A 27,590-nucleotide genomic window follows, 5' to 3' on the forward strand; every position below is an offset into this window, starting at 1 on the left:
ACATGGACAAAAGTTCATTCGATTGAAATTATAAGTTCTAGTGCTCTTTTTTAAGAGTCAAAATTGCTTGGACGGCAACCAGTCCCCCCTCCCATTCCCCAAACCCATCAACCAAAATTTTGAGATAGTCATTTTGTTCACCATATAGTTGAAATGTCCGATAACTATGTTTTTGTGATGTCACCCCTCTCCCTTCTCTAACAGCCCTCTGGACAAGGGCTGTAAGATATGCAGTTAAACCCATTGTTTGCATATAGAGTTTTTATTGAGAAAGGTGGACATCTTTTGACCTTTGTATCCAAAAGGATAAGGGTATTTTGTTGAACCTTTCAGAAAATGTTAATGACAATGTTGAACTAAATCAAAACACGTTATGTGCTTACGAGTTGTCAAAAAGTAGTAACTTAGGAATGACTGAGTGAATTAATTTGGTACTTACAGAAAATGATAGGGAGGGGGGATTATCAATTGACCAAAACGGCAATATTCGCCTTCTACCATTGCTACTATACCTATTGCTACCGACTAATGAAGACTATTAAGATGTAAACTTCAGGATGTGTTGACGGGGGAGTTGAATTAAATTAAAACACATCATGAACATACAGTTAATAAAAAAAAGAATATCTCCAATATCATAGCGATAGCTAGTTGTTTTAAGTTGAAACTTAAAACAATTTATGGGTTTGATGAGGACTATGTTCTGCTGATCAAAGACAATACGTTAATACTACTGCTGTTACTAGTCCTAGTGCTATTACTGTTAATACTACTAGTTAATGGATCCACTACTACTCTTAGGGCTTCTACTACTACTGTTGTGACTATTATTACAACTATGACTAAGGGTATTAAAAATAATTTTCGGAAATATTGAGGGAGGATGTTTATGTAAATCATAACACGTGGGCTGCATGTAGGTTGTCAAAGAGGCTTAGCAGCAACATCTCAGGAACGGCTTGGTGTGTCAATTGGCAACTTACTTTGCTTGCTGTCGGGGATGTTGAACTAATTAAAAGGCATTATTTGCATCCTACTACGTTTATGCCCAATATGCACACTAGTAGTAGTAGTAGTAGCACTACTACTGCTGTTAGTACTAATATTACTAAGGCTAATGGCGGTAATGTGGAACTTACAGGAAAATGTTGGGCTAAATCAAAACACATTATGCACATACATGCTATCAACAATATATCAGAACCGGCTTAAAGTATTAAGTTGGAACTCTCAGGACGTGAGAAGGGGATGTTAAACTGGACGAATAAGGCACAATGTGAATGTTATTGCTGCCTAAAACTAATACCAGTATTGCTATCACTAATATTACTCCTATTATTTCTGCTACTGTGCCTACCACTATTAATAATTTTAAGGGCATTAGTTAAATTTTCAGAGGGCGGTTTTCAATTGAATCTATACGCACTATTTACATGTGGGTTTTATAAGGGGTGTACTAGCAATATCACAGCAATGGTTTAGGCTATTAAGATGAAACTCTACCAAGATGAAACGGCTACCAAGATGAACTAGGCTATTAAGATGAAACGGCTACTTTTACAGCTACTTTTACAACTAACACTGCTACTTTTCCTGCTACTGTTGAACTAAATCAAAATAGCTGAAGTGCATGCAGGTTGTCAAAATATCCTGGTGTGAATAGGTTGTAGAATGAGCAAGGCTGCCACAAGGTCCCTAAACTGCAGAAGTACCCTAAAAGTCTCTTTTTGGAAGATTTAACAATATGTAAGAAATAAATTTTTCATTGAATTTGTTGATAGAATCCTTGTTACATTTTAGGTCATGACAAGTTAAACAAAGAAAACACCACCTCAAAATTCAATTCAACACAGCAGTCATCAAATAGACCGAAAAGTCATAAAAATTAGTTTCAAAACAAAATATCATGTAAGTAACGGATAACGAATTGCTAAAATAGTACCCAACGGGGCAAAATAAGATGACATACATATTAAACTATATACCATAGTAGATTTACTTGCCCTGAAATAAAATCTACCAGTATATGCCATATAACTTGCCAGTATAAAATCTTAAGTCGGGACGAGGGGAACTTAGGAATTCCTTAGCCTTACGGTGTGTTATTTTGCGTAGTTATTTAGGACCAATTTCAGTACTCTAGACTCCTTCCTAAAAGACACATTTCGGAGCGAGATAAACTTAGGAATTTCTTAACTTTACGGTGAATTTTTTACGTAGTTCTTTAGGATCAACTTCAGTTCTCTAGACTCCTTCCTAAAAGACATATTTCGTTGCGAGAAAAACTTAAGAAACTTTCTAAAATACATATTTACTGATAAATTCATTTTGAGTCAATCTTGAACTAAATAAAAAAAAAGTTTTTTTTAGCTAAAAGTAAGGAGCGACATTAAAACTTAAAACGAACAGAAATTACTCCGTATATGAATGGGGCTTTTCCCTCCTCAACGCCCCGCTCTTTACGCTAAAGTTTGACTCTTGACAGATCAACTCTACTTTTTAAAACAGTAAAAACTTTAGCGTAAAGAGCGGGGTGTTGAGGAGGGAAAAGCCCCTCCTCAATGTCACTCCTTGGTTGTAGTTAAAAAAATTGTTCTTTTTATTTAATTTCTGAACGTTTTTGAATTAATGTATGATTTGATTTGGCTGTCTGCACATGAATAATTAAAACCAAATTTGCGTATTATTTTTTTTTTTTTGGCTAAATGGCTTTCTCGTTGTTTTGATTAGACGATTTTGAGAAAAAAGGAACGGGGGAGGAGTCCTAGTTGCCCTCCAATTTTTTGGCTACTTAAAAAGGCAACTAAAATTTTTAGTTTTTCACGAACGTTTTTATTAGTAAAAAATATACACAACTTACGAATTAACTTACGTGACGAACTTCTATATTCGTATGTTTTTATTACGTTTATGTCTCTCCCTCGTCAACACCTCACTAAATCTTAAATTTTATCCCAATTCCTTAAGAACGACCCCTGAATCACAAAGACCGTAGATCAAATTGTTGAAATTACTAAAAATACATTAGCGTAAAGAGCGAGATATTAGGAGGAGGTGAGCCATATATGCGTAATAATTTTTGTTAGTTTTAAGTTTTAATGCTGCTCCTTACTTTCAGTTGAAACAACTTTTTCATATTTATTTTTTCATTGTTTTTTGAAATAATGATAGAAAAATCTGCGCCCCCTTCATGGAAATTCTCTTCCCCAAGACAAATTTCTCTATGGAAAAATCACCCCACGTAACCCCTCCTCTCAACCCCTCCTTCCCCCAATCAAAAAAGTCTCTCTGAAAATCGTCTGTACGCTTCCCAATAACCATTACTGTAGGCAAACACCGGTCAAAGTTTGTAACCTGCAGCCCCTCCCACGGGGACTGTGGGGGAGTAAGTCGGCCACAAAGACATAGTTATTAGGTTTTTCGACCATGATGAATAAAAAGTCTTTCTTAGAATTTTGATCCGGTGACTTCGGGAAAAACATGAGCGTGGGAGGGGGCTTAGGTGCTCTCCAACTTTTTGGTCACTTAAAAAGGGCACTACTACTTTTAATTTCCGTTAGAATGAGCCCTCTTGCGACATTCTAGGACTACTGGGTCAATACGATCACCCCTGGGGAAAAAACAAACAAATAAACACGCATCCGTGATCTGTCTTCTGGCAAAAAATACAAAATTCCACATTTTTGTAGATAGGAGCTTGAAACTTCTTCAGTAGGGTTTTCTGATACGCTCAATCTGATGGTGTCATTTTCGTTAAGATTCCGTGACTTTTAAGGGGTATTTCCTCCTATTTTCTCAAATAACGCAAATTTTTTCAGGCTCGTAACTTTGGATGGGTAAGACTAAACTTGATGAAACTTATATATTTAAATCAGCATAAAATGCAGTTTTTTGATGTTACTATTTGTATCAAAACTCCATTTTTTAGAGTTTTGGTTACTATTGAGCCGGGTCGCTCTTTACTACAGTTCGTTACTAATATAAATGAATAAATAAAACTTAAAAGAGTAAAACCTAAATTAAATGTACAAATCAAATTTAAAAAGACATAAACATATTTACTATTGAAGAATAAATTAAACCCAAGACGAAGAAAAATTAAATAAACAATCATAGCAAACAAAACAGTAAGACTCAAAAGTTTTCTTTAAAAAAAGTTAGAAGACTTATTCGCCTCTGTCATTGCCATTTATTTGCTTAAGCACTAAATTTGACTTAACAAAATTTAGAGGATCTATTCCATAGAGTAATGGTTTCCCAGAACCCAAGGTCATATCTAGGATACGGTGGGGGCTATCAATTCTCTCTCACCACACCCAAATGTTTGTCTGACTTGTTAAAAAATAGCAAAATACGTAGGTAAACAATTATGTGATTCGGTTTTAAAATCTACTTTGTATGTCCCTCCCATTCCCCGAGCAAAAACACCCGATGTAGGTTTGACTCCTAAATCAGACATATTATAAGTGAAGGCGGGTGAACTCACAAAGACACTAATTGTTACGGTATATCCATTAGGGGAAAAAATCTCTTTGATTTAGTAAAATACCTCCTTTGTGTCTCCATTTAAAAAAAAGAAAATCGCCTACCTACATTGTCGTGAATTGGCACCTTGACACTTTTAAGAATTTAAAGGGGGGATACATCTGGGTCACCTACCTAGTATGGCATCAAGAAAACTCTTTAAGCCTTTGCACCACTTTATCACCCAGTCTACAAATAAGCCCTTGAAGGGAAATAGGAAGGAAAGGCCAGAGGCTTCTAAAAATTTAAAGTTTTTTAGACAAATTTAAAGTTTTAAAGAATCTAATGTTAATAACTTTATTTTATTAATGTGTTTCATTGTGAGGATCCCTTAAATCGTTTCCAGGAATTTTATGGGTACAATTTTTGTAAAAATTTCCGCTAAGTCACTACAATCTTTTAAGATACAATCATCAACAGATATTGTCATTAAAATTAAAATAATTGCCTATTTTGCATGCATAAGCATATCGTATGCCCGCTTAAGATTTTTATCGCACCCTCATTATTTTTTTGCACTCCTTTTAGAATAAATTTTCAAATTGGTCAATTATTTGCACCTTTGTCACATTAGGCCCCCCAAGATATGGCTCAAAGGCACCCTTCTCACAATGGCCCTCCCCCAAAGATTTTGCTTTAGGTCCACCCCTATTTTGAGTCGGTCCATTTTTGAATAAAATATTTATGGATTCATGCCTGTGAGATTTTGAGCCTAAATAATTTGATTTCCTTTGAGATCCAGTTTCCAAAAAGTATGTCTTGGCTCACGAGTTTTTTAAGCCGTGCGAGAAGACCTAGAGACAGAAGTCCTACCAGGCGTGTATGCCGCCTCTAAAAAAAAAAATCAATATTTAAACAATTTAAAGTTTTCTTTGACGCTACCTGTTTATTGCCGTTTCGATAGGTGTTCAAATCCCCCTCCCCTGAAAAAGTTAATGAACAACACATTCTGAGACTATCGAAGATATCAGGGAGGTACTGCTTTCAATATATATATATATATATATATATATATATATATATATATATATATATATATATATATATATATATCTTCACAGGAGGCAGGGAGAGGGGTGGATCTAGAGCAAACTTTTTTTTTTGGGGGGGGGGGGGCAATTTGACAAAAGAGCCAAAGAGCAAAATCTTGCGGTGGGGCACAACGTGACAAAGGTACCAATAAATGGCCAAAGTGACAAATCTATTCTAAAAAAGTGAAAAAAGGGAAAGAGGATGCCAGAAAAAATCATGGGCCTCTGCCCCCTGGATCCAACAGAGGGCAGAGAGGGTTGCCTGAACCTTTTAGACTAAAAAAAAATTCCTCCAACATTTTTCATGAATCGGCTTCCTAATGCAAAGAAAAATCCAGATGAATAAGTAAGGTAAATTTATGAAAATTTAGAACCCAAAACCTTTTTGGTTTTCTATTTCCTTAAAATCAGACTGAAACAAGACACAAGGTTGATATCTATCATATTTTCCGGGGAGGTACAAAAAAAAAAAAAAAACTCATCAGTTTTTTTTACTTTTTAAGAGTCAGGCAAACATTTTCAGTCTGGCCCTCCCCCTAAATACGGGTTGGAAGGCACTGTTGTCGAAATTGAGGGTTCGGAAATACAATTTGTGCCCCATGTTGAATAATTTCTCTGAAAAAATGGAGTGTAAACTCATAAATTTGAACAAGTTCAAAAAGTACAACGTTTAAAATTCAAGAGTTAGAAGGTGGGAGGAGTCCTTTATATCCTTTTTTCCATCAGCTTACATGTCATATCTGATTTACCTTGCCCTTCTAGTTATATGTATTATTCAAAGTCTTTAAAGTCAAATACAAAAGACAAGAAATATGCGATTTTAGGTTCACTTCCTAATTTAAATCAGTTATATGCAAATAATTATTATAAAATAGGTCAAAATCAATAATTAAAATTTATGCTATACGCTCCTTATTGACTTGATAAATCTGTTAATGAAAACATTAACTTAAAAAATTAAAGATATGGTAATGAAACTGATAAAAAACAAATTAAAAACAGAGCCACCCAATTGGTTAAAAGAGGTCAATTTTAAACAATTGGGTAATTTGGTGAAAAGAGGAATAAAAGATAAAGTTTGGCCAAATTAAACTCAGTCGCTAGGTCACTACATTCGAGAAAGTTGTTTAGAGGGATAAAATAAAGCAATGTCTAGAGAAGATAAGTCCTCAGTAAGCAATCATTTTCTATTTGGGTGATTTTTCATGCCAGTTTACACTCAATAATAGTTCAGCAATTTTATCTACTGTTAAAGAAAAATACAGGTGCAATAGATTTTAAAATACACAAATTAAAAAGAATTGGTTTAAAGGGGACCAGAAGTTCATGAAAGGAGATAAGGCTTTGAATAGGATGACCCACCCTTATCACATTGGTTCTCCCCCGATATTTTGCCCTAGATTCACCCCTGAAACTATTAATTTTGGTTTTTAAATTGTCTTTACATTCAATAAAATGTTATTTGATAGTGTTGGATTTTGTGTTGGTTTGTTGTTTTAGATTTTTTCTTTCTATTTTGCGGAGGGATATTAGTCATAGAGCCAAAACCCTCTTTAGGGTTTCAATCAATCTATCTAAAGCAAAAGTCCTTATTCTGCGTTGCTTTGTTATTTCAAATTGAATAAAAAGCAAGTTTTTAACTGAAAGTCAGGAGCAACAGTAAACGTTAAATCTAACAAAAATTGACAGAGGGCACTGTCCCAACCTCATCGCTCAATCTTTGCGCCATAGTTTGACACTTTGTCCCAAATCTTTAAGAGGGACTCCTGAAACAAAGGACTGCTCCATTTTCATCAGGTGTATTTTAAAATAGTTTTCTAGCGTAGGGAGCAAGTAGTTTGGAGGAGGCAGCCACTTCATTTAGAATAATTTCTGTTCATTATGAGTTGTACTGTTGCTCCTTACTTTTAGTTCAAATAACTTTTTTTTTATTTAATATGGAAGCAATGAGCAAACTACATAAATTACAACCTTGACTGGATATTTCCTGCAAAAAAGCGGCATGGGAGGAAGGCTTGCTGCTCTCCAATATTTTTGTTTACTTAAAAATGAAAGTAAAACTGTTCATTTCTGTGTTCAAATGAGCCCTCTCCCAATCTTCTTGAATAATTGATTCGATACAATCACCACTGGGGAATAAAAAACAAAGAAAATAAACTCATATCTATGATCTTTCTTCTGACAAAAAAAATATAAAGCTCCACATTTTTCGCAGATAGGAGCTTATAACCCCTATAATGGGGTTATGTGAAATGTTAACCCTGTTGGCGTGACTTTTATTAAGATCGCTTGACTTTCGAGAGTATAAAAATACAAAATTCAATATTTTGGCATATTGGAGCTTGAAGCCTCTACAAGAGGGTTCTCAGATACGCTGAATTTAATGAAGTGATTCCTATTAAGATTCTTTTACTTTTAAGGGGTGTCTTTTATTTCTTTTTCGAAAATCAGACAAATTTTCTCTGGCTTCAACTTTTAGTGGGTAACGTTACACTTAATAAATTTTATACATGTAGAATAAACATTAAAGTCAATTCTTTTGATGCATTAATTGTTATCAAAATGCCTTCTTCTAGACTTTCGGTTACTATTGGACTGAGACGTTGCCACAACAAATTTGAAAATGATGAAGGGGTAGTGTAATCCACCTTTGCGTGAAATTGTGAAAGGTTGGAAAGGCTATAGGCGTGATGCTATGGTCCGTGGTTTAGTTTGCCCCTCCCCCTACTTTATCAAAAACCTTTTGATTTATCTACTGTATAAACTACCTACTAGCTTTGTTCTGTTTTGATTCTTTTTATGATTTTCCAGGGTTTAAACGGCCGTTTAGTTTTCGCCATTGCAGCTGCTGCCATCGGATCAGGCTTCCAGCATGGTTACAATATTGGTGTAGTTAACGCACCGGGAAAAGTAAGTATTAATTTTAATTAATTTAATTAATTAATTTTAATGTTAACAAGTGTGTGACCTATTCTCCCAAATAGGAGCTTATAGCCCCTATAATGGGGTTATGTGAAATGTTAACCCTGTTGGCGTGACTTTTATTAAGATCGCTTGACTTTCGAGAGTATAAAAATACAAAATTCAATATTCTTGCATATTGGAGCTTGAAACCTCTACTTTCGAGAGTATAAAATAAGGTCAAAAATAAAACAAAAATAAAAAATAGGGACCATATAAAATGGTTAAAAATAAGAGATGAAACAGTTCTAAAGGCTACAGGAACGTCTAAAAATAATCAAAAAAGACACAAATAATAAAATATAAAGAAAGTTCAAATCCAGCTGCTGGAAATTAACAGAAATATTCGTCTTAAGAATAAGGCTCAGGTCCTACAAAGAAAACGAACAAACCTGGGTTTGAGCTTTGGTAGCTACAGGAGCTGGCTTCCCAACCGGGAAAAGTAAGTATTAATTTTACTTAATTTAATTAATTAATTTTAGTGTTAACAAGTGGGTGACCTATTCTCCCAAATAGTTGTTTCCTTTTAACCAAACCAGTAATTTGCTTACGTCAGATTTCTCGGCCTAAGAGTTTATATTTTCTTCTCAGCCTAAGTGGTGAATTATTCATCCTCAGCTTAGCTCAAAGATATACTTTGGATTCTTCATTAGGTGTATTTTGACTTCAACTACATAAATTACCTAGACGTTCTTCAATCAATATATTCATTTAAACGGACCACATATAAAAATTTTAAGATCAAATGAGCCCTCCAGCTTTCTACGATCGCTAATTCTATTTTGTGACGTTCTTTACATGGATTAAATAATAAAAACCAAGTTTTTTTTAAATGAAAGTAAGGAGCAACATTAAAACTTAAAAGTAACAGAAATTTTTACCCTAAAGTTTGACTCTATCTCAACTCTACTTTTTAAAACAATAAAGATCTTTAGCGTAAAGAGCGAGGCGTTGAAGAGGGGACAACCCCTTTCATATACGGAATAATTTCTGTTAGTTTTAAGTTTTAATGTCGCTCCTTACTTGCAGTTAAAAAACTTGATTTTTTTTTATTTAATTTCTGAATGTTTTTAAATTAATGCATGCTTTGACTTTGGCTCACTGCACATGAATAATTAAAACAAAACTTGCATATTAATTTGTTTGTCTAAATTGCTTTTTCATATTTTTTTCGGGAGATATTGATAAAAAAAGGAGTGGGAGAGGAAGCCTTGTTGCCCTCCAAATTTTGGTAACTTACACAAAGGCCGTAAATAAATAGTTGAAATTACTAAAAGCACTTTAGCGTAACTGTATGTAAACACTGGTAAAAGTTTGTAACTTGCAGCCCCTCCCCTGGGAACTATGGGGGAGTGAGTCGTCCCCAAAGACCTCTTGTTATGTTTTGGACTATGCTGAACAAAATGGCTATCTCAAAATTTTGATCCGTTGACTTTGGGAAAAAATGAGCGTGGGAGGGGGCCCTCCAATGTTTTTGGTCACTTAAAAAAGGCACTAGAACTTGTCATTTCCATTAGAATGATCCCTCTCGTTACATCCTAGGACCACTGGGTCGATACGATCACCCCTGGGAAAAAAACAAAAACAAATAAACACGCACCCGTGATCAGTCTTCTGGCAAAAATACGAAGTTTCACATTTTTGTAGATAGGAGCTTGAAATTTTTACAATGAGGTTTTCTTATACGCTGAATGCGATGGTGGGATTTTCATTAAGATTTTATGACTTTTAGGGGGTGTTTTCCCCTATTTTCCAAAATTTCTTATTTCATTATATCAAGTTTTGATTGATGAGAGCATGATTTTTATAATTTGGTGAAATAATAAAGAATGGTAAGACCAATTTAGAGTTCAGTTTTACTTTGCTTAACCCTTTTTGACAAAAACTATGTATTATACTAACTTTTAGCTCTATTTTCATTCGGATCTGGTCTATTTTTTAATATTTTCGTGCTTGTCTTCTTATTCTAAAAATTGTAATTTGTCGATTCTTTCAGTTTTCGATACTATTTTCTCATTGTAGCTTGAGACTAAATTTTAAATTATTTAAGTAAAGCTTTATCTAAGTGGCTTTTCTGGCCTGTCTTGTGCCCAGGACAAAAGCTTTATCAGCCTCTCACCTATCTCTCCCAAAATTTTTTAGACAAATTAAAAAAATCATTTATTAACAATCTGCTTTCAATTTTATAATTAATTAGCAATTTATTTTTTATTATTTTCTGTTTTGAATTTACTTATATTTCTTTAATTTATTGATTCCTTGTGCTTTTATTGTTCTTAATTTAATTATTATTTTTATTTGCCATCTTTTTAATTTTTAAATTCTTTTATTAATCAATTATTAATTTAATAATTTCTTTCATTTATTAACCGCACCCCTACTTTATTTTAATAGAAATTACATTTGATAAATTACAAAATGATCATAGCTGTTAGATCATTTATTTGAACGTTTGCGCTCCTAAAATTTCTGTATCCAGGGTAAGTGCCCCCTATTCCCCCAATAAACCCACCACTCCTTTAACTAGTCTACATAAGAATATATAAGAGTTTCGCTCGCCTAAGTATTAAGAGGGCAGTGTATGTCTTGTAATTACTTTTGCAATGATGCATGGTTTGACAATATATCCGTCTTTTCAGCTCATACAAGAATGGATTAACTACACTGATTATTTCCGATCCAACTCTACGGTGGTACCAACAGAAGCCACAATAACATGGATTTGGTCCGTAGCTGTTTCTGTGTATTGTATTGGAGGAATGATTGGTGGATCCTTGACAGGATTCTTTGCTGAAAAGTTTGGCAGGTAAGAATAAAGGGTATTTGCATGATTTTTTTTTAAACCTGAAAAAGAGTGTATTACCCTAGTGTTACCGTAGAACAAAGCATACCAAGTGAAAAATAAGTTTTTGAAATTTGGACCTGAGACGGTGAAATGATATTAGACTGTTTGAAATAGAAAATTGTTTACCGGAAATTTATAGTTTTGATATAGTTTTTACTTTAATAAATATTATATTTAATATTTATATGTAGTTTTTACGATGAGGTTAAAATCCCCCTTCCTTAAGAAAATACAACCATGATTTGAAGTCTAGAACAGACTCTGCTGGACAATCTGCTGGCAATTTCAATTATCTAGCAAATCTTCCTCCCTTTTTCGAAGCGCCCATGCTTTAAGAATCATATTTGACCGCTGTCATGATTCTAGCTTCCAATATTCTAATCTAAATTCGCACCCTTATCTTCCTATACTCCCAGCCTTTTTTCAGCTTAAAAAAAACACCCAGAGTCTTGGCTATTCTAGTTTTAACATTTTCAGGCTTTAAGACTGTATTTTCTAATAATACTATCCAGGTGAGTGAATCTGTCCATGCGATCGATCTATTCGTTATCCAACGTCACCTTTTCAACTTAACTTATTCCTAGCCTTTGTAACTTAGTTTTCTTAGCATTAATCTTCAAGCCTAGACTAGCACCCTGAACTTGCAAAGCCTCTAAAAGTTCGTTCATTTTGCTCACAGTTTCATCTAGAATGTTTAAGTCATCAGCATAACCTAAATTCACGAAAGTTTTTCTCCCAATTTAATTATGTGTTTCCCATTGCCTTTCGTGTGCCCTTTAAGGCGAAGTCCCTTAAAATGATCCGTATAAATGGGATAGACAACAACCTTGCTTAATTTATGATTTAATACAAAACTAGCTACTAACCTCATTTTCTACCTTAACCATAGCAGTATTATTCTCCTAAATTTCTTAAAACCACACTGCTCTTCTCATAGAACTTTGTCTACAGCATCTCTAAGTCTAAAAAGTATCATGATACTAAGTTACTTGCTACCTACAGAAACCAAGCTAATGCCTTTATAATTACTATCCTCATTATTATCATCTTTCTCATACAGGGGCTCAATTGGAATTTTCCTAAAATCGTTACGAATTTAACCATTTTCAAAACTAATGTTCATTATCTGCAGTAGCCTATTTCTAAACTCATAGCCAAAATATTAAAAAAAAACTCATTCACCGCACTATCAGCAGCTGAGGCATTATTATTTTCAATCCTCCTAGCACTCTCACTATTTCTCAAAAAATAAATATTTTTTTCACATCTAAGGTATCACAAAAATTTTCATTTTCCTCTATATCTTTTTCTGTAACTCTATCCTGGTTTAGCTGGTTTCTGTAACTCTATCAAGTACCTACCAAGTGACACATAGCGATCGCAAATTCTGTCGGTCTGTCTGTCCTGGTTTTGCTACTTTAGGAACTTCCAGGTAAGCTAGGACGATGAAATTTGGCAGGCGTATCGGGAACCAGACCAGATTAAATTCTGGTCCAGATTAAATTTTCGTTTCCCCGATCCTACCATCTGGGGAAAGTGGGGGGACGGTTAAATCATAAAATTTAGAAAAAATGAGGTATTTTTAACTTATGAACAGGTGATCGGATCTTAATGACATTTGATGATTGGAAGGATATTGTGTCTCAGAGCTCTTATTTTAAACTCCGACCGGATCCAGTGACATTGCGGGGAGTTGGGGGGGACCTAAAATCTTGGAAAATGCTTAGAGTGGAGGGATCGAGATGAAACTTGGTGGGAAAAATAATCACAAGTCCTAGATACGTGATTGACATAACCGGAACGGATCTGCTCTCTTCGGGGAGTTGGGGGGGGGGGGTAATTCTGAAAAATTAGAAAAAATGCTGTATTTTTAACTTACGAAGGAGTGATCGGATCTTAATAAAATTTTACGTTTGGAGGGATACCGTGTCTCTGAGCTCTTATTTTAAATCCTGACTGGATCCAGTGACATTGAGGGCAGTTGGGGGGGGACCTAAAATCTTGGAAAACGCTTAGAGTGAAGGGATCGGGATTAAACTTGGCGGGGGAAATAATCACAAGTCCTAGATACGTGATTGACGTAACCGGAATGGATGGAAGGAGTGATTGATGCAAAAGATATAGTTTGCTATATCAAAAAGCACACTATATCAAAGGCTTTTGGTTTTTCAGGAAAGGCGGGCTTATTGTCAACAACATATTTGCTTTAATTGGCGCTATTCTCGAAGGCTTGTCATATTCTGCCAAATCGTATGAAATGCTTATTGCCGGAAGGATATTTATTGGAATTAATTGTGGACTCAACGCCGGACTGGCACCCATGTACCTTAGTGAGATATCTCCAGTTAATCTCCGAGGGGCGGTAAGATACTTCTGTTTTATTGACTAAATTTGAAAGGAAAACTTTTGTGTTTTGTTTTTTCTTTTTTGGTGTTCTGGCAGAGGAATGGCTGATCTATTAATCCTTCTCACCTTTCTAAGATTCTGTGCTTATTACCTGCAATTGAAAGAAAACAGCGTTTTGTTGGGTTCCTTGGGATTTTGTGCAGCGACATCGATGTTCTTACGATAAATATGATTTGACTAGTACTCTTGCTTTTAAAAATGAGACTTTTTAAAAATGTATTGTTCTTGCTCTTAAAAATTGTAAAATTCAAAAACTGTAATTATTTTTTATTACAGCTCCAACTTCAGCCATTCATTTTTTTCTCACTTCTACACCGTTATTCCTGGGTAGACTGCATTTCATCCCATCTTTAAATTTTATTGTTCTAACCTTAGCAAAATCGATTGTTCTTAGGCGAAATATGACTTGACTGTATGATTGTTCTATACTTTTATATATGATATTGTTTGAATTTAAGAATTGTATAATGGCAAAATTTAAAAATTGTAAATTGTAAATTTTTCCTTTTCAAGATTTTTTATTTCAGCTCTAACTCGGGCCCTATTTTTTTTCTCCCTTCTCCGCCGTTATCCTAGGCGTTCAGGGGTAGAATGTATTTCATTCTTTCTGTAAATTTGTCTTTCTGTCTATACTTTTATATATGATATTGTTTGAATTTAAAAATTTAAAAATTGTATAATGGCAAAATTTAAAAATTGTAAATTGTAAATTTTTCCTTTTCAAGATTTTTTATTTCAGCTCTAACTCGGGCCCTATTTTTTTTCTCCCTGCTTCGCCGTTATCCCAGGCGTTCAGGGGTAGAATGTATTTCATTCTTTCTGTAAATTTGTCTTTCTGTCTATACTTTTATATATGATATTGTTTGAATTTAAAAATTGTAAAATTGTATAATGGCAAAATTTAAAAATTGTAAATTGTAAATTTTTCCTTTTCAAGATTTTTTATTTCAGCTCTAACTTGGGCCCTATTTTTTTCTCCCTGCTCCGCCGTTATCCCAGGCGTTCAGGGGTAGAATGTATTTCATTCTTTCTGTAAGTTTGTTGTAAGAAATTTGTTTTTTTATTACTATTTAAAAAACTTGAAAACTGAGATAATTTCGTACGAGACATTCAAGGGTTGAATTACTTTACATCTTTTGCATAAGGAAACCAAACCAAATGCTCCATTGCATTTGAGTTGTTGTTTTTTAGGGAGGGGGTGTTCACTGGGTAATATAACCATCATGGGATGAATAAATTACAACAATGGCTTAATAGTAGATTCCATGATAACCACAGAGTGGTTTACACTCAACATGAAATAGTTTAGGTTATTTTATGCAGCTTAAACTAGATTAAGTTTATTTTAAGTATATGGTTAATTTTAAGCATTAAATAAAAGACTAATTTTTATTAGTCTTTAGAAACTTAAAAGCAGTAATTATAAATGCAAAATGACATCATTGGAATTTTCACTACTCCTGAAATACTCTCCACATAAATTGTCGGAAAATGAGAAGACTAGATTTGAAATCATTAAAAACTGGAATTTGAAAATGGAATTTCTAAAAAAGTCATGTCTTCATTTTGCCTTTTCATAAAATCAGTAAGCATTTTAAAACAATTCCATTAAAAATTTTCGTAATTGAAAAGAATAATTTCAAAATAAGTTTACTGACTTTTGAAACCAAAATTAGCTCTGCTTCATAGACTAAATACCCAAAAAGTCTAGGAAGACAGCAAAAAAAGGGAAAAAATAATGAAAAGTACTAAATATATGGCATCAAGATTTCAGTCCAAAAAAGGCCAAATTCAAAACACAACAAAATCAAAAACTAAACCTTGTTATATTTAAATATTTGTTTAATTAGCTAGTCATAAAAAAGAGTATATTTACCTGTAAAATGATAATAAAGACACAAAATGGGAGGGGCAGAAAATATGGAGACTGATTGGAAGGACAAAGCTTGGCCATTTCAATCGCCTGGTGTAAATCTCAGCGTCACTTATTCTGTCATGCGTGCCGCACTAGGCAAGTCCTAGAAATGAGCTACTCCTCGGTCGATGCCATACTCGTGATTTTTTTCCTCGAGGAGGGGGATAACAAAATAGTCTCAGAGGGGGTGCCAAAATAATGAAGAAGAAGGCGTTAATCTTCGGCAGAAATTGTCTAACGGTCTGAAATTTAGGTTTCTCAGTTTTTTAAGACAACTTTACAAGTGGAAGAAATATTTGGGAGAGAGAAACGGATTTCAAATTTGGTCTTCTCAGTAACAACAAAATGGTGCAACTCTATAGAAATTCTTTATCTCATGGGATTTTGCTTTTCAAGTTATAACACGATGGTGTAAAAGGACAGGCCCATGCTTGGTTTGATTCTTACCAAAATAGTAAAGAAGAATGGGTTAGCCTTCCGCAGAATTTGTTAAACAGTCTGGAATAAGGGTATCTTACTTTAATATTTAGGACAACTTTACAAGTGGAAGAAATATTTTGGGAGAGAGGAACGGAGTTAAGACTGACATTCTCAGTAACGACGAAAAGATGCAGTTCTATAGAAATTCGTCATTTTTTAATTTTTTTGCTTTGTTCTATCATCATTTTATTTTGGCTAATTCTTATTGTGCATTCTTTTTAGGTTGGAACAATGTATCAGCTAATTCTGACAATTTCAATCCTGATATCTCAAATCTTGGGAATGGAAAACATCATGGGCACTGGAGAACTTTGGCCATATCTTTTGGCATTCACAGCTGTTCCTGTCCTCTATCAAGTTCCTGCACTTATGTTTTGTCCTGAGTCACCCAAATATATCCTTATCACCAAGGGAAGAGAGAGGGAGGCTGAAAGAGGTAGGCTTTAACATTTCTTAAGAATTAACTTTTTGACATAGCAGAATTTAAATCAATCAAGAAAAACTTATGTTCAAATAAACTTATTTGAAAAGACACTTTTAATGGTAGATAATATCTACAATAAGAATTAGATTTTTTTTTTTTCATTGCTATGCATAGAAAAAAAAATAATACATGTTAGCAAAATTATTGCTTCTTTTATGGTGCAATGTAATGACCAAGGAAAGTAGCCAATGCTGTCGTTGTAAAATAACTGTGGTGTCGCAAAAGTTAAGTGTACACCTAATCCGTCAAAGACACACTCAAGAAATTAATATCTCTTCAATAAGGTTCTAAATACGTTATTTCCATGCTGGATCTATTCACGGTTTTCTACTACAGTCACGACTGGAGATTATTAGAAAATTACTCCACCTACGAGGAAGCCTAGCCATGTAAGGAGGGCCCTGATTTAAAATACATTTTTTGGACGATTTATAAAATTTTTGGGGAGTGTGATATTTAGAATATGACATGGCATACGGTTGGCATTGCAGAAGCATTACCTTGCAGGTAAAAGCTACCTTGTGGAGCGTGAAGAGGTAGGGTCTATTAAAAGTTTGCCACGCCATGGCATGGCAAAAGCAAGGATGCAGTCTTGTTCTTTAAAGCAGCAATCTTACTTCTTATACCTTAAATACTCCTGCACACGTTACTGTTCTTTAGTTCACCATTGTCCTTAGATTTAACAGCTCATTGATGTTAGCAAAAAAGCACAAAGAGCACAAAAGCACAAAAAAGCACAAAGAGCATTATTTTTCTCCCACATAGGACAAAGAACAATGATATGAGAACTTTGATGATATATTAATCATTTTTCTTAGACCGCTGATAACAGCATGATAATGAAAGACGTTTACTTAAAAAGGCAAAGAAGTAAGATTTTAGTCTTAAGATTTCGCTTAAAATCGCTTTCTGACGATAATAGTAAGATCTTAGCAAAATGATGAGCAAAAGAATGGCCTGAATCATTTCCCCAATACATATGCCAGAAGATGAAGAATGATCGGTCTCTCCATAGCAGGGTTGCCAATGGGATGCATTTTATGAGCCAAATTCCAAAATGACACATTTTAGACATATGGGACATAAATCAGACAAAAAGGGACAGATTTTGTAAGGTTATGACGTAGAGCAACACATTCCCGAACTGGATATTTACTTTGGCAAAAAATATCAACTTTCAACAATATAGTACTTTTCTCATTTTATTTTGAGCGTCCAGGATTTGCAAGAGATCCCGTAAGTAAAGATGTTCTCCAAAGTAAGGGATTTGCATATTCATATGAGCTTTTGCTTTCACGCTTAGTCATTTTGAACGATTTTTTTTCGTTTTCATTATAGTTGATGTTAACTTAGAGCTTTGAAAGAGGTTTACAAAGCGTCTTTTGGTCGGTAATGCAACTAGTAAAAAAAATAGCCTCTAGTTTTAAGATTTTAAGATGGACGCATTTTAACTAAAAAAGACCTTTCTTATGTTCAGAGACAGAGACACACACAAAGACAAATGAGTCTATAACTCTCCTCAACGCTGAATGGTGTTTTCAAAGTATAGCCTTCATATACAGCCGTTAATGTTTCAATACTTCTTTGAAGCTGATGCTTTAAGGCTTATTAAATTAATTTTTATGAATCATTTATTCAAGGTTACTAAAATATTCAAATGCATTAATTTTTAATATTTCTAGCGTTGAATCGGTTGAGAGGTTTATAAAAAATTATTGCTATGAGGCGTTTATTCAAGGCTACTAAAATATTCAAATACATTAATTTTCAATATTTTTAGCGTTGAATTGGTTGAGAGGTACAGATAAAGTCGAAGAAGAGATGAACGAGATGAGGGCTGAGTCTGCAGCACAAAAGCTGACTACCGTGATCAGTTTGAGGGAAATGTGGACAAATCCATGTCTAAAATCCCCACTGATTATTGCTGTCATGATGCAATTGGCGCAACAATTTTCTGGAATTAATGCTGTAAGTGAAAGCTATGAAATTTTAATTTGTCTCAAATAAAAAATGTAACCACAAGGAGGTTCACCACCTACCACTACAAAATGTATGAGTAATTTAATGCGTTTAATAGCAGAAATCATAGATGGTATAATACATTGTTCAGATCTTCTCCAGTTTGAAGGGTCATAGACCATAGTCTCCTGAAGAGATTTGAGGTTTTTAAAATAAGCGTTAAAAAGAAGTATCTCAAAATTACTTAAGGCTTTGTATTTCCTAAGGCACGATTCTTGATCATTGGAAATTCCAGAAATTCTGTTATTATTGTATTCAGGGAATTAGCAACTTAAAATTAATATTTGTATTAGGGAGTTAGCACCTCATATTTAGTAGGACGTTATTCCAAAGAGTCCCGCTAGTGTTTATTTTTTATATTAGGTTTAAACGTACAAAATATTCGTTCCCGATAAGCTGAAAAATAGAAATTACATTAAGCGGAAAACGACAATTAGGATTTATTTGCGCTTTAATTAACTGTCTCATTTTTGTGCCATTCATGTGACGAATGCAATTACTTTGTAAACACCATTTCTGTTTTATGCTAGAGACAAAGATTGACGAAAAATACAGGTTTTAAGGAAATACTATGCGGTATTGGTAATTAATAAGTAACTAGAGTAGTTAAGTTCTATTTTTAAGAATTTTTGCGTACGCAAGAAAAATTACTCAAAAGATACTAGGGAAACATGCTTTGGACATTAGTTTAACTAGCACTTTTTTGCATTCTTTAGTAACTTTGATTCGATAATTTAATTTAGAATTCATATTAGTATAACAACAAAGAACTGGAAAATGATATTTGAATATTTTATATCATTAATTTTCGGCAACACTACTGGAACATGAGTGATTTTCCGAGACTTTAAAAGATTAGAAATTTTTTTTTTGGAAAAAACACACTTAATTTATGGCAAACAAATTGAACCAATATACGCAGTAGATTCAACTTAGTGTTGTAACTACAAGTTTCATTCAAAAAATTTCAAATACTTTGTGGATCATGGTCAGATCTAACAAATTCTAAGATGTTTTACTCATGCTTTAATCAGGGATAGCATACAATTCCTGAAAATTTAATTAAAACAACTGTTCAACTATAGCTTAATATGAAAAAAAAGTAATTATCTGTTCATTTTCAGGTAATGTTTTTTTCAACAAGCATTTTTGAGGATGCAGGCTTAAACACACTTACCTCTCAATATGCTACACTTGGAATGGGCGTCATGAATGTCCTCATGACCTTTGTCTCTTTGGTGTTGGTCGAAAAGGCAGGACGAAAAACGCTGCAACTCGTCGGTCTTTCTGGAATGTTCGTCGTGGTTATACTTCTTACTGTATTCTTAGCCGTCAAGGTAATTTAGTCCTTTCTTATTCTAGTTGTGACCACATATCCAGGACGGCCCTTGGCTTATGTGTCCTATCCCTTCATCATGGAAAGTCTTAAGAACTAAAAGCACATAACTTGAGACACTAACATTTTATGCAAATTGCATGTTTGTTTATATCAATGATAAAAATATTTTTCTTCAGTATGGAAGCATTAAGCTCAGTAATAGATTGTTAGAAATGTCTATAAGGGGTATAGTGCTTATTCAGCGAAGTTTCAAATTGGAAGCATTTTCATTTATTTTATATATTTTTCCCTATTTGTGTATTTTACGTTTATTCTTTTTATTCAAAATCACATTTAACTACCAGTCATTGCTTTCATTGTCTTTCTTCACCTTATTGTGATTTTAGCTAACAACTTTGAAAAAAAGACAACGAATTTTAGGTATGATGCTGTTCTCAACTATAGAAAATATAGAATATGTTTTTCCAAGAAATAAATTGATGTTTTATTTTCTTTTATTATAATGCTCATTTTCTGGTAGATAGTAGGAAGAATGAAAAATTTTGACTATTATTAAGATATAATATAAATCTTAATATTTCCTTAAGACAAGTGTATTGACAGTATTTTTTCAGGGTTAAAGATATTTTGTGATAGGAAAATAAAAATTTTTGAGTGAGTTTCCTGAGCAGTTGGATAATAAATTAGACGAATTAGAAATTAAAAACATATAGGAAGGATAGAATAATTTTAAGAAAATATTTAGGGAAGTAGTAAAATACGTCTTGAGACAAAATGTTGAAAAATAATATAGGAATATTATTGAAAATACTTTAAGGTGGACAATAAAGAGATACCGTTTGTACAAAAAGTTTTAGAGTGAGAGCTCTTGCGAGAATGAAAGGACAGTGAACCGAGTAGAGAAGGCAGTAAAGCATTAGTTGAGAAAACGCAAAATTGTGGTCACGAAAAAAATCACCAAATAGCTGGAAGATACTTGGGAATATCTTGAAGATAGATGTTCCAAGAAGATACTTGAAACATCTTGAATACATATTAGACTGTAAAGAAAAATTTTAGGAAATGCTACAAAAATAAATAAAATGTTTTGCAACAATCAGGGACTGAAGTCAGATGTTTTTTGCAAGGACGAGCTAACAACAGTACTAAAAGTATTGAAAAATAAGAAGGAGCCATGGGTAGATAGTATCGTAAAGGAGTTTGTTGAAAAATGAACTTTATGAAGCTAGAGATAAAATACTGAGGATTATGATTTGAAAAGGCGAAGATACCTTTTGGACTTAGGAAAACTCTACTTAAATCCCTACCCTAAAGAGATTATAACAGTGTCTGTAGTAATTACATAGGCATTCAATAGATTTCTATAGAAAACAAATTACTTAACATGATATTAATTATTAAACTCAGAGATGGTTTGGGAAAAGTTCTAAGAGATGAACAGCGTTTTTTTTTTTTTTTTTTTTTCATGAAGGGGAGAGAACGTCACGATATTCCTGCATACTTTCTATAGGAAGCAAATCGCTTAACATTATATTAATTATTAAACTAAGAGATGGGTTATGAAAATTTTTAAGAGAAGAACAGTGTTTTTTTCAAGAAGGGGGGATAATGTGCCGATACTTCTACATTTTTAGATTAACAACTCAGAATATGCTACAGAAGTGTCTGTAGCATAAGATCCATGTTAAGATGCCCTTGTTTAAGTGTACGAGATAAGTATATAAAATACTGAGGATTTTAAAAGGCTAGATACCTTTTGGCCATAGGAAAACTCTACTTAAATCCCTCTCCTAAAGAGATTACAAGTGTCTCTAGTAATCACACAGGAATTCAATAGATTTCTATAGGAAGCAAATTACTTAACATGATATTAATTATTAAGCTCAGAGATGGTTTAGGAAAAGTTTTAAGAGAAGAACAGTGTTTTTTTTTTTCAAGAAGGGAAGAGAACGTCGCGATATTCCTGCATACTTAGATTTATCGTGGATAAGTGTCTGGATCATAAGATCCATGTGTTAGTGAAGATCTTATCCTTGTATAAGTCAAATTGAGTCATTAGTGGCATGTGAGAAAAAATTTGGCGATGGAGGTAGGAAGTGAGGTTAGTTTCTTGTTCGTTGTGAAGTCAGGAGCTAAGAAGAATTGTGTGATATTCCCATTTTTAAGGAGTATTTTGGAGTACTTTTCTTTAAGGGACACGCCAAAAACTATGGAAGAACCTACTATCAAATGTGAAGATAATACTTTTTTAGGCTTAGATTATGCAAATATCTGGAGTTTCCCAGACATAAATGTTAGCGATATGAATTATCGACGTTTTCAGATGTTTCTGAAAAAAGGAAACATCTTCTTTGTGTCGTTTTGATAACATTAATTCTGAGAAAATTATGCTTTTACTTAGAACAATAAAAAAAAAACTTTATCCATAGTAATATCTACCATAGTTTTTGTTGTGTCCCTTGAAAGTCTAAGAAATCAAAGAACGGGCACACATTTGCACTTGAGGCCTATCTTTTATGTAGGAAGTAATTGTTGGCCTCATAAAAACAATCAAAATACCATTTTGAATCACTCCTAACATTTTTTCTTGCTGCATTGCTCCTTTTGTATTCTCGGATATTTCCATCTTTCAGCATTGATCAAACCATTGAAGTTGTCATTGCATTCGTCAGCTTTCAAACTTGACACCATGATCTTTAGTCATTATGCTATTAAATAGAATGGTTCATCCCCGAGGATGTAAATGCTAAAAACCTGAAGCTGGTAACCCTCACCATAATCTGGTAAAAGTAAAAATCTGAAGTTAAAGCTGCTGGTTTTGTTACCCAATGATAAAGTTTAACAGAAGAAAATACCTCTTGGAATTCTTATTTTTGGAAAAGAAGCAATTTTTCAACAATTAATGCTGCAAGTCTAAATCATTATCTGTTTTATAAAAAATAATAATCTTGAACTATTTGTGAGATTTGTTTTTCATTATTTAATTTTATATTATGTGTTGTTTTATTTCGTACTATATAGATTTTATATAACATTTTTCCTCTTTGCATATCAGGATTTGGCACCTTGGATTCCATACATCAGCATCGTTCTGATTATTGCATTCGTTGTTGCTTTTGCCACTGGTCCCGGTTCAATTCCCTGGTTTTTAGTTAGTGAACTATTCAATCAATCTGCCAGGCCACTTGCGTCATCTATTGCAGTTACTGTCAACTGGACTGCAAATTTCTTCGTTGGTATTGGATTTTTGCCACTTGCAGTAAGTACACTTTCTTTTAGTTACTTGACAATAAATAAGTTAGAATTGTGTATCCATAAAAGAATAAAAGTGACAAACAAAAAATAATAAGTAGAATATGAAACTTGCAAGGTTATGCATGAAAAAAGTGAGCATTACAAGAGGCGTCCTGAGGGAAAACGTTTTTGAGATAGGGCAATGGATTTTACTGACTGGTTGGTGATTTTATCGACTGATTTGGGTGATTTGCAGTTAAAATTGCAGAATTTATTCATCTGCTACCTCCACCAAAGGCTCGATACAACCACGCTGGGAATATTGAAATTCCTCTTTAAGTTGTGACATTTTAGACCGTTTTAGTGGCTAGAAATGTCAATATGCCAGTTAAGAATAAAAAATAATATCTAGCCGATTTTAAGGCCGGGTCCAGCACTAGGTATGTAGCAGTTAGGTATGTATTGATACTCGTCGTAAGTAGTGATCTTCAAATGAGTCACATCTGTTTGCTTGTATTTCCTTGGGAAAATAAAGGGTTCCCTAGGGAATACGTATAATGGTGCAGGTCCAAATGACTTATAAGCTTACATGTTTTTTTAGACCGTTTGAGGGGCAAGAAAAATCAAAATGCTAGTAAAAAAAAAAATATCCAGCCGGCTTGCAGGCCAGGCCCGGCACTTAGCAAGTGCCAGACAATTATATATTAATGCTCGCTGTAAGTAGCAACCTCCAAATTAGCTCATTTTTATTTGATACTTTTTTTCCTAGAAAAAAAGAGGGCTCCCAAGGGAATATATATGCCGTGGAAGGGTTCCGATGACGTGTAACTAACAATTGTTGGTTGTAATCAATAGTTGTTAACTATTGATTAGCAGTTAACAGTTTTAGCTATCGTTTGTGTTTTAAAAACGCAAGTTTTTATTCTTTACTATATTTTCGAAACGTTCTAATTCTCACTTTCTTGATATATCTTGTAATTTTCACTCCCACGTATCTTCCAACAGTATATTTCTTTGTTCTCCCTGTGGTATATCTTTCAGGTACATATTTCTTTGTTCTCACTTTCATCATATCATATATCACTTCCTTTTGTATGTTACATGCGTTACAAATTTTTGTAAAACTCGTGACCTATATAGATAGCTGTTAATATATATATATATATATATATATATATATATATATATATATATATATATATATATATATATATATATATATATATATATATATATATATATATATATATATATATATATATATATATATATATATATATATATATATATATATATATATATATATATATATATATATATATATATATATATATATATATATATATATATATATATATATATATATATATATATATATATATATATATATACATTTTATAAAATAAAGTGCAATTTATTTTATATTAATGTTCTTCTTTATCTTTAAGCAACTGCTTGGTCCATATGTTTTCGTCATCTTCGCCGTCATACTTGCCTTCTTCGTTTGGTTTACATGGAGCCGTGTCCCTGAAACAAAGAACAAGACAATTGAGGAGATAAGTGCAATGTTCAGACAATGTTCAGACAACCCTGAGGCTTCAGAAGAAGCCTTTTCTAGAAGTTTTCCAAAAAACTTCAGAAAAACAATTTAACTTCTGGATGCTTTCCAAAAAGCTGTAGAAAAACAATTCAACTTCTTGTTCTAATAATTTTGTTTTAATATATATTTATCATACCTTACCTTTTTGATCTAGTATACCTTACCTATTTGCATTCAAGTGAATAAATCATCAAAGAAGATAACTACTGAAAGCAATGTTAATCTTTTATTGAAAGCTTTATTTACAGTAAAGAAAACCAAAAACTGTTCCAAGAACCTAAGACAAGGCTTGTAAGTTATGTCTTGGGGACATATAAGTTTTTTTGAAAGTTCTGGTCGTGTATATTTTAGAGGAGGCTCATTTGATTGGAAATTTGGAGTTTTAATGCCCTTTTTAAAAGTCAGGAGTCCATGTAGAGCAATCAGCCCCCACGCTTATCAATTTCCAAAACTCATCCAATCGAAACTTTAAGACGACTACACTGTTCAATATTATTACAAGGTCCAGTCATTATGTTTTTGGGGTAGTCCCTCCTCCCCCAAGAGTCCTCAGGGCGTGGGCTGTAAGTTAGGTATTTCGTCCGTTGTTTACATAGAGTATATATTATTGAAAAAGGTGGACATGTTTGACATTTACTTTCCAAAAAGAAGAAGGGTATTCCGGCGGGAATTTCAAAGAATGTTGAGAGGAGTGTTAAGATAAGTCAATAAATGTTGCATTTACGGGCTGTCCGAAAGGCATAACTCAGGAACTACTGAGTATATTAATTTGAGACTTTCAGAAAATGATAAGGAGATGATCAATTGACGAAAAAGGCAATATTTGTACGGTACTACTGCAACTACAACAAAAACTGCTACTTCTGTAGCAAGTGCTTCTAACACTGAGGATATCAATCGGTCAATTCACAATCGGCCAATCAAGATAGTCTCATTCCTAAAGCTCTATGGCTAGGAAAGAAAGAGGAAAATAAATAAAACGAAAAAAAATTGCGATGATTCTCAAAAAAGTAACTAAAAAATTCACCTAAAAAAATCCCAAACCCATAAATTAGGCAGAAGACCAGAGCATGAGTTAAAGTTATTTAAAATTGAATATTTGATATCAAGCCCCAAGAGATTAATAGCACAAGCCAAATACCTCTCACAACTGAAAAATATTTTAACCCAGCCCATAGTCGTCCGTCCTATTAAATTAAGTCCAAAAAGTCAATAAACTGAAGTCAGCAAGACACTAAAATTTTTCGTAAGATTATACTCCGGTGGAGTAAATAGAATATTAATATTCCTTTAATTACGAATATGATGCTTAGACCAATCAGTGACAAAAGATTGAGTAGTTTGTAGGGCCCCAGGAAGATCCCCATGGAGTTGATGAAAAGTGAAATATTGTGGAATAAAGAGAAATTGCGAATCAAGTAATGGACTAGGGTGAGTTGTGCAATTTGTTTTTTTATAAGTCACTTACCTTGTCATATAATTTAGACAGTAGTTTCAAAAAAGAAAAGAAATTTGCTACCAATATAGTGGGGCAAAAACTTCCTCAATAAGAAAAATACCGAGAAATTGATCAAACCTATTTTTTAGGTCTACTGAAAGGACCTCTTGACAAGTGAATTTCAGTTAACTGTGGGCATGCCTGAGAAATAGGAAAAATTAAAAACTTGACTTAGTAATAACTAGGACATGGTAATTAGCGTCAAACAAACGGATGACTCTCTCAAAAAGGCTCACTAACTTTGGAAGTATCTCAGACTCCGTTCCTGCTACAGTACCAAGGGTATTACCATTAGAAAATATAGCGATAGCGTCTTCATAGATAGCGAAGGTGATATAGTTTTAGCATTTAAGGATTCAGGATGACATAGGTGACAGAAAAATGTAGATTATTGTTTCTTGACTTGTAGCTATAATGTTTTAAAAGGTTTGAAAAATAAAACGACTCAGGAGCTGATAGCATCGTAAACAGTTTGTTGAAATATGAACCTTATGAAGTTAGAGATAAGATACAGAGAATTATGATGCGAAATAACTCGTGATTTTTGGAAAACTGCTTATACCCATTTTCTTGAAAGACAATGGAAGATAATAAGTGTTTGTGGTAATTCCACAGACAGTATTTTCTTTGTCTTGTATTTGTAGTTCTTTTTCTCCTTGTACTCCACTTTTTACCTTTTGTAAGTGGGTAAGAAATAAATTATTATTAGTAGTAGTAAAGTGATAATTAACAAAATGTAAGATATCGATCAAACAGTTCGTGGTAACGAACTGTAGTAAGGAGCGACCCGGCTCAATAGTAACCAAAACTCTAAAAAATGGAATTTTGATACCAATAGCTACATCAAAAGAATCGCATTTTAATGCTCGTTTTAAATATATAAGTTTCATCAAGTTTAGTCTTACCCATCAAAAGTTACGAGCCTGAGAAAATTTGCCTTATTTTAGAAAATAGGGAGAAACACCCCCTAAAAGTCATAGAATCTTAACGAAAATCACACCATCAGATTCAGCGTATCAGAGAACCCTACTGTAGAAGTTTCGAGCTCCTATCTACAAAAATGTGGAATTTTGCATTTTTTGCCAGAAGGCAGATCACGGATGCGTGTTTATTTGTTTTTTTGTTTTTTTGGTTTTTTTTTTCCCAGGGGTGATCGTATCGACCCAGTTGTCCTAGAATGTTGCAAGAGGGCTCATTCTAACGGAAATGAAAAGTTCTAGTGCCCTTTTTAAGTGACCAAAAAAATTGGAGGGC

General features: G+C 33.5%; 1 protein-coding gene across 1 annotated transcript; it reads left to right on the top strand.

The window, feature by feature from the left end:
* The first annotated feature begins 6,659 nt into the window (after window positions 1-6,659).
* Window positions 6,660-24,978, top strand: LOC136029828 (solute carrier family 2, facilitated glucose transporter member 1-like). The gene is made up of 9 exons (XM_065708284.1): window positions 6,660-6,727; window positions 8,367-8,465; window positions 11,156-11,322; window positions 13,534-13,723; window positions 16,385-16,598; window positions 18,427-18,614; window positions 19,790-20,002; window positions 23,060-23,263; window positions 24,687-24,978. The coding sequence occupies exons 1-9, from the start codon at window positions 6,704-6,706 to the stop codon at window positions 24,888-24,890; spliced, it is 1,503 nt and encodes a 500-aa protein (XP_065564356.1). The 5' UTR covers window positions 6,660-6,703; the 3' UTR covers window positions 24,891-24,978.
* The last annotated feature ends 2,612 nt before the right edge of the window (window positions 24,979-27,590 follow it).

Source organism: Artemia franciscana, chromosome 8 (assembly GCF_032884065.1).
Source record: "Artemia franciscana chromosome 8, ASM3288406v1, whole genome shotgun sequence".
Taxonomy (NCBI): Eukaryota; Metazoa; Arthropoda; class Branchiopoda; order Anostraca; family Artemiidae; genus Artemia; species Artemia franciscana.